General features: G+C 34.0%; 2 protein-coding genes across 2 annotated transcripts; both read left to right on the top strand.

Annotated features, from left to right (window-relative positions):
• The first annotated feature begins 1,225 nt into the window (after positions 1 to 1,225).
• On the top strand, positions 1,226 to 3,830 carry LOC119634915 (V-type proton ATPase subunit B). The gene is made up of 4 exons (XM_038029347.1): positions 1,226 to 1,538; positions 2,125 to 2,630; positions 2,695 to 3,450; positions 3,509 to 3,830. The coding sequence occupies exons 1-4, from the start codon at positions 1,472 to 1,474 to the stop codon at positions 3,644 to 3,646; spliced, it is 1,467 nt and encodes a 488-aa protein (XP_037885275.1). The 5' UTR covers positions 1,226 to 1,471; the 3' UTR covers positions 3,647 to 3,830.
• A 2,460-nt stretch (positions 3,831 to 6,290) lies between these two features.
• LOC119634935 (histone H1-II-like) lies at positions 6,291 to 7,554 on the top strand. The gene is made up of 2 exons (XM_038029378.1): positions 6,291 to 6,921; positions 6,979 to 7,554. Exons 1-2 carry the CDS (start codon positions 6,418 to 6,420, stop codon positions 7,432 to 7,434), a joined length of 960 nt encoding a protein of 319 aa, XP_037885306.1. The 5' UTR covers positions 6,291 to 6,417; the 3' UTR covers positions 7,435 to 7,554.
• Positions 7,555 to 8,709: the final 1,155 nt, after the last annotated feature.

Below are 8,709 nucleotides of genomic sequence, written 5' to 3'. Positions count from 1 at the left end.
ATTAACAACAATTTTCAAGTTTCACATTATAATTAGAGCATGCATTACTCATGCCGAATTGTTTGCCAAAGAATAACTAAGAAGCGCCAAAAGTAAGTTGGCAACAATTACTTCAAAGGAATTATTAAGAGGCCACACACACTACACTCTATCCCGTTATTTCTAAAATAGGTCAATCAAAAAAGTTACACATTTTCTTTTAAGAGAATACGTGGCATTTAAATGCATAACTATTGTAAAAAACAAAAAAAAATGGTTTTCGCACTGCAGTAATATATATAAGAGAAACTTTCCGCTTGCTTACAGGTGATTTATGCAGCTAAAGATTTTATTTTAAAAGCACAACAACAATACTTCGCAACAGTAAAAATTTTTTATGTAAAATAAAATTAACAAAAACAATTTAAGTAAAACAACTGATATCAGAAGTTAACGAATTAGCTACGTACAACACACAGAACATTTTTACTGACACTAAATGAGACGATCGCTTCTGTTTATAACAGAGCTAAAATTTTACTAACTCATACAGCGTTGTAAAAATGCCGTAGCAATACGAAATGTTTAATCTTATCAACATAGCACGAACAAATGAAAACGAAACGAATAATGATATAAGTCGCTTGTAAATAAGCCTGTTGTACTAAACGCAAATCCCTCGTCCCTAGTTACCTGCGAAAATTTTTGAGAGTAACGCCCTTTTGTGAAAATTTTGAGAGGTACCGAGTTTTGAATGTATCCGTTTGAAACCAAACTGATATCTGCTCAACAGATATTTCAATGCACTATATTCGTTTCTTAAGTTAATTTTACATTTTTAACTTAATCTGATAACTGACATTCTTCAAAAGCTAAGTAATGGTTGAATTATCAGGAGATGTAAGGAAGTGAAAAATGTAATTGACGTATTTATTCAATTCCCAGTTTATTACACGCTCTATTAAACAAATTTTGGTGTAAAACACACCAAAAAAAATTTGTTTTTTTCAATAGAAGAATTTATCGGTCCGTCCGGAATAGTGCATCGCATTTATATTTAAAGTGTCTAGTGCATAAAAGGATTCTAAAAGGCTGCTAAATGCTGCAATGTAAATATTTACTTTTAACCCTTGGCAGCTCTAACGCTCATTCAATCACATGACAGCACGTGAGTGAGTGAGTGACATATCATTTTCTATTTTGTCAGTTGAAATAAGATTTCTCTCAGTGCATCACGGACATTCATTCATTAAAAAAATAAATTTGATCGATTGGAAAAAGTATACAAATTGTAGTAAAAGACAAAAGACAAATCAAGAGTGCCCACAATCTTAATAATTCGTTCCACAAATTTTGTCATAATAAACAAGAACTTCGTGCGAACCATTGAAAATAAGGTTACAAATTCTTTTCTCCAATAAGTGGTGTGTGTGTGTGTGCCTGCCTATCAGATATAAAACTTGAAAGCTCCTAAAGGGAGAAAAGTTGAAAAATGAATCCAGCCAGTAAAGAACATGTCCTTGCTGTGACAAGAGATTTCATATCCCAGCCAAGATTAAGTAAGTATATAAGTACAAGACAGAAAAAGATGACCGTCGTTAAAGAAAAATTCTAAATTATAGTCGCCATGTTTGTTTTCCTGCGAAAAAAGCTCAAAAATGTCGAAAGAAAAAGAAATGGAAAAATATTTTGTTTTTAGATGGACAAATTTCTGCCAAAATCCGTTTGTGATATGGAGTAAGCATGGACTATATTGAAAGGGAAAACTTCCACTTTATTTTATCTTTATTAGTCTTTGCATAACAATATTGATTTTCATGCATATTGAGCATAAACTATGTACAAAGTTACACCGCTGTCTTTATATTATTCTTTTCAGTCATGTGATCAACTTTAGAGTTGCCAAAGAGCTTTAGAGAGAATAGGTAAAAATACATAGATTTAGTATAAGCTTTTAGAAGCTTTTTGATAGTTTAAATTAGTATCAATCCTTACTGTCCGTCATGTCGGCACACGATTTAATTATTTTTTGTGTAAATAATGTTAAATAAAATGCCAGTGTTCCCGTTTTAAAACAATTCTGCATTCGTCATAGAACTCCTACTTTTTAATTCTAAAATCTTTGTCTTGAAACGCTTTTTCTAGCCTATAAAACCGTATCTGGTGTCAACGGCCCTTTGGTAATTTTGGACGAAGTAAAATTTCCAAAATTTGCCGAAATTGTCCAATTGCGTTTAGCAGATGGTACTGTTCGCTCGGGACAAGTGTTAGAAGTGAGCGGTTCGAAAGCTGTGGTGCAAGTGTTCGAGGGTACCTCTGGTATTGACGCTAAAAATACTTTATGTGAATTTACGGGCGATATTTTACGTACCCCCGTATCGGAGGATATGTTGGGACGTGTGTTTAATGGTTCTGGTAAACCTATCGATAAAGGTCCACCGATATTGGCTGAGGATTTTCTGGATATCCAGGGCCAGCCGATTAATCCATGGTCTCGGATATATCCCGAGGAAATGATTCAGACAGGTATATCAGCGATTGATGTAATGAATTCAATTGCCCGTGGTCAAAAGATTCCCATATTCTCGGCAGCCGGTTTGCCTCATAATGAAATTGCCGCACAAATTTGTCGTCAAGCCGGTTTGGTTAAGGTAGCTTTGCTTCGACGTGTAATTCTGCATGGATTCAATTTGTTTCTTGATTTTTCTTTTTAAGATTCCTGGCAAAAATGTTTTGGATGATCACGAGGATAATTTCGCCATCGTTTTTGCTGCTATGGGCGTGAATATGGAAACGGCCCGGTTCTTCAAGCAAGACTTTGAAGAGAACGGATCTATGGAAAACGTTTGCTTATTCTTAAATTTGGCTAACGATCCTACAATTGAACGTATTATTACGCCTCGTTTGGCTTTGACTGCAGCAGAATTTTTGGCGTATCAATGTGAAAAGCATGTACTTGTCATTCTTACTGATATGTCTTCATATGCTGAAGCTTTACGTGAAGTGTCGGCGGCTCGTGAAGAAGTGCCTGGTCGTCGTGGCTTCCCCGGTTACATGTATACCGACTTGGCTACAATTTACGAAAGGGCTGGTCGAGTTGAAGGCCGTAATGGCTCAATTACACAAATACCAATTTTGACTATGCCCAACGATGACATTACTCATCCAATTCCCGATTTGACTGGATATATTACTGAGGGTCAAATATATGTCGACCGCCAATTGCATAATAGACAAATTTATCCGCCCGTAAACGTATTACCATCACTATCACGTCTTATGAAATCCGCTATTGGTGAGGGTATGACCCGAAAAGACCATTCAGATGTTTCTAATCAGCTATACGCTTGTTATGCAATCGGCAAAGATGTACAAGCCATGAAGGCGGTCGTTGGCGAGGAGGCTTTGACACCTGATGATCTATTATATTTGGAATTCTTAACTAAATTCGAAAAGAACTTTATTGCTCAGGTAGGCAAACTAAATACCATCAACTTTTGGAATTATCAAGGTTTCCTATTTGCTTTAGGGTAACTATGAGAACCGCACTGTTTTTGATTCTTTGGATATTGGTTGGCAATTGTTGCGTATCTTCCCCAAGGAAATGCTTAAACGTATACCGGCCTCAACATTGGCTGAATTCTACCCTCGAGACGCACGTCATTAGGGTAGTTATATATAGATAACACGCTTTGGATATATAGGAAGAAAATAGAGCAAAGCCTTCTTCCTATGTAAACACAATAACTATATATCTATAGCCATTTATAGACGCAAACAACAATATTATAAATTTTAAGTGTTATTATCGAGCGAAACATATGGGAAAAGTCATTGTTGCATTTGAATTTTTCCTTGAGTTATAAAGTTTCTCGACACGAACTTGTATATAATTCTGACTAGTAAAACAGGAAATATCAAAATGTCTTCATAAATAACTTTCAAAACTTCTGTACTTTTAAACAATCGATTTTGCTTAAGTGCGCTGGTCAAGATTTCATTAATGCGTGTGTGTATGTAGCATTTGCTGCAATAAATGTGCTTAAAGGCACTTTGTGTTTTCTTGTTATTATTAAATTATATTCAAAGTTTATATTCAATAGTTTTTAATGAATATATTCTGTCTAACCTCACGTCTGTTAATTAAAAAGAAATTGTAATCAAAATTTTATTACTTTATTCACATACCAAAATTTCCCATATCTCTCTTTATTTCGTTTATTTTTCCTTGCATCTGATATACATGTATATATCAAAGGCTACACTAAAATTTGAATAAAGATTGCATTCCAAAATGTGAAGAAGTTTAATCGTAAAAAAAATTATTGTTTCCATGTTCCCAAATCATTGTTAACGAGTATTAGCTATGCTTAAAAATTACAGTTACCGGAATTTTTATAATTAAATTTTGTTTTTAATTTCAAGTTTTTATCTACAAAAACCTACAAAACTAGCTTATTATATAAATGTTATCGTAACACAAATAGTTTTTCAGTTCGGTTTTTCTGCCCATTATAATAAAAAATAAATACAAACGTAAACATGTAAAAAGTAATGTATCTTAAAATTAAAAAAAAAAACGAAAATTTCGAGTGATTTCATTTCTGGACTTTGTGGCTTTTAGAAGCGGTGTGTCAAAATGATTGCATAAAAAAGCTTCGTAAGTAATAAAATAATTAATTGTATGGATAAGTTTCCATTTGCATGTAATAGAAAAACCTTCTAAGGGAATACTTTGGAGAAGTCGTTCTCCTCTAGTCGAATTGCTTTGAATTATCAGAGTTTAACAATATCCATCAATATCAAATGTATCCCTATTTTGGACTCACACTGAGTAAGGGCAGCAACATTCCAATACATTTTCATTTATTGATTGCTAAAACTAATTTAGGGCTTTTAACAAACATAAAAAATGAATTTTGGTAATCTAAGATTCACGTACTGAGAATATTTATTTTCACGACGATATTCTTTTATGTAGTGAATCCTTAGAACACATACAAAACGAATTTGGAGACATTCATGCATACTTTTAAGGATTAGATGGTAAGTAGGACTTGAAACTTCTCAAAAGCAGAAAAAAATCTTCAAGGGCTCATTGTATGAGAAGGTTTGAACGTGTGCTACACATAATTTAGCACCATTTTTCTAGCCCTGTCTAATTATGTTATTTTGGACGTCAAAGCTTTATACCTTTTATATAATCTAACAATGTTGAAAAATTTTCTTTGTATATTGCTTCCTTTGAAAGTAATGGTTTTGCTTGTAAAGAAAATGAAGTGAATTATCTTAGTAAATAATTGCCGATGGTAATCATATTCACAAATTTGGAGTAATTAAGCAATTCCGGCACTATTTTTCCAAACGCTCGAAGTACGTAGCATGGAGTACTTTGGACAGAAATATATTAGCAACTGCAGCTTTCTTTTACTTTTAGAAAACAATCGAAAACAGATGGAAATGAAATATTTGATCAAACGATGAAATTCTCTTTTTTTACGCTGTGAGTAATTATCAAAAAAATGGAAAAAGATCAAAAATATACAAATAAATATGCAAATGAAATAAATTGAGATAATCATTTATCATTTCGATCAATTAGCCATTTCCATTTAACAGAATGGTCGGAAATGTTTGCATGTAACAGAATGGTGGGAAATATTTATTGAAAGCAACTCTCTCTGTTCTCTCCATTTCCAACAACGGGGATTTTTTTTTATAAACGATGTAAAGGAAAAAACCAGCTAACGGCATCATCACTGCTATTTCAAAATCGCTCAATAAAACAAAGCCGATCGGTGCCCAATCGAGTTCACATCTGCTTTTATGGCGCATATTATATGGAGATATACAAACTCACGCAATAGATTTGATAGGGGACTTGCGTCTATTATTAAAAGTTCTACATTCTTCATTTATTCATAAAATATATATATACGAAAGTTGCAATATGTCTATTTTTTTATTATTTCACACAGTTTAACAGCGTCCCCATTAGAATTAAAGGGGACGATTAATGGTCCTCTTTGGGCGAGCAATATAACCAATGAGAAGAATAAATACATGCCAACTTCACTTTAATATTTCTCAACATTGAAATTTAATGGCGTAAATTATTTAGAAAAAAAGGATTATTTTAGCATTTTGTTTATCTATGATGACATTTTTAACATTGCTGGGATGCAACGTTTTAACACAGTAGAGTGAACTCTGATGCATAGAGTACTTTGTAAGGATACGTCTAATGGTTTATAAGTACATAAATGAAAAATATATGTACATACAGCTCTGCAGTGCATTGAGCATTGAATTTGACATGTTAACCGTTATGTCTTCTAGAAAAACATCGAGGCAGAAAAATAGTTTGCTTGCTTAACACGAGCTTCAGCTCGTTTGTTCATAATCTGCGCTTATTGTATGTGTAGTGTCTAATAAAACATGAAAACAGATGATTTCAACGGTCTAGGGAAGGAAAACAACGAAGATGATTCTGGATCCTCAATTTATGGGTCGGAAGAAGAAGACGCTCATGAAGATGCCGAAATAATAACTGATGAAAAACCAAGTACATCGGCTTCCTCAGTTGATGGTAAACGTAAGCCTTTATCGGAGAGAAACGTAAAAAAAAGCAAGCCCAAAAAGAAATATGATACGCAGGAATTAGTGGATCGAGCCATTTTGAAGCTGAAAGAGAAAGACGGCTCCTCTGTGCCAGCAATTAAAAAAGCTATTATGGTTGAATACCCGGAGATGAATGAAAAGCGTTTACTAACGCAAATGAAGTATTATATAAAAAATGCTGTTCAAGAGGGACGAATAGAAAAAATTAAAATGTCTTTTAAGTTATCCAAAAGTGCAGCTGCCAACGAAAGGAAGAAGATCAGCGCAACGAAGCGACTGGAGAAAGTTAAAAAACCTGAAGAAGATAAAGTACAACGAAAGGTAACCAACCTATAGCGCACTGAAAATTATGATTTAAACTATTTTCGAATTGTATAGTTACCCAAACCGGTTCTGACGGCTGAAGCTAAAAAGAAAACCAAAGATGGGAAAACGCTGCCACCACAAGAAATTGTGCCCATCAAAATAACTAGAGCTGAAGCGATTATCAAACCGAAAAATTCTTCTGTCAACCCAACCCTTAAAGCCAAGAAAGCTCATGTCGTCCCAAATGCTAATCCTGAGCCTGAGCCTGATCCAAAAAAATCGAAATTAGAAATAGATCAATCTAAAAATAAGACAAAAAAGAGAGCTGGCAGAAACTTGCCTCGAAAATCAGTCAATCCATTGGTGAAACAGGCGGCGCCTCGTTCAAGAACAACCAAGAAAAAGGTTAGCAAAGACGGTGAACCTTTGAAGGCATCAAATCAGCAAGACCCTAAAGATGTTAAGAAGGAAGCAGCCAGTGTAAAGTCAAATGCTCGTAAAATTAAATCCAAAGGCAAAAAAATGTAAAATATAAAATAAATATGGAATTAATTAAAGGTTTCGTGTTGTGAAGTGTTTTTGCAAAGTTTGTAACGTGCGTGGTGTTGTTAAAAAAGCCTATATTCAATAAAAGTGTGATGCTAAGTAGTAGTACTTTTTGATTTCCATTTCGAAGTTATTTTCACTTTAGAAATTTTAACTGGGAGTAGTTAATCAACAGCTGATAAGAAGAAAGTCACTTGAATATGCCATTGTAGGCTTTATCTTCATAAGCAATTCAAAGAATAGAACATCCTAGAGTCATGGTTGTTAGAAATGCCACTCTTTTTTAACTTAATTTCCACAGATATTGCTAAAAACCGTTTGCTTCAACTGTGTTAAAAGAGACGAACTGCATCGCTGTTACAACTTTCGCATTGCTTGATCTTTCTTAATTCGCTCTTAATCAAAATGCCCGGCTTTGCTCTACTTGTTGTTGCAATATCTACAAGCAACGAAAACTTAATATTTGCAGCATGTGTTTAAGCAACGATGCGGAACCATTTCGAAGAATAAATTAAAATCGATTACAACATACGATGCAAACAACTTGAATACGCTACACTTATTGATGATTGCCGCCATGATAACCGATCGAACCCTGAATGCCATGTAGATATTATTGCTCAACTGATTCTATACTCGGCACTGATAGAAGATGTTGCCTAAGAGTTACGTATGTAAATATGCTTGAGTGCCTTGTTACGCAGGTTCGGAAATTAATTTCAATTTTTATTTGGGGTCATAGCCAATTTCTTTTTTGCTAAATATCGCCTTTCGTTTCGTCTTTGAATCGTCGATTAAACTTGAAATGCCTGCCTTTCGCAAATTTCACCTCCCTTTTCGGATTTAATTATTCATTAAAACTGTATAATTATTCATTGAAACTCTCAGAGCAAGTCAGGTCGACAAGCTGATACGGAATGCAGAATGTAATTGCGGTGCAATATTTTTGTTCCCAAATTATATGTATTCACATAGACGAAGAAACTCTTTCACACTGTAGGGTATTTAAAGTTCGTTAAAATACTTCAGCTTCGAAATAAAAGCTTAATTAACTTTCTTCTTTTTTTTTAAATCTGTACACTGCCTCCTCTCTGTGTGTTTTTTTGTACATCTTGGTGGCGATGCCAAGTTTTGTGTCCTTTTCCTTTTATCGTTGTGTCATGTACATTTTATGCTGTTCATTCTGTTTTTGTGCTGCAAAACTTTTGTAATTCTTCGAGCAAATAGGAAAACAACGAAAACTGCATTAACAACTTA

The sequence above is a fragment of the Glossina fuscipes genome, unplaced genomic scaffold (genome assembly GCF_014805625.2).
Source record: "Glossina fuscipes isolate IAEA_lab_2018 unplaced genomic scaffold, Yale_Gfus_2 3, whole genome shotgun sequence".
NCBI classification, from domain to species: Eukaryota; Metazoa; Arthropoda; class Insecta; order Diptera; family Glossinidae; genus Glossina; species Glossina fuscipes.
Note: the sequence above shows the minus strand (reverse complement) of the source record. Positions and strands in the feature narration are given on the sequence as shown.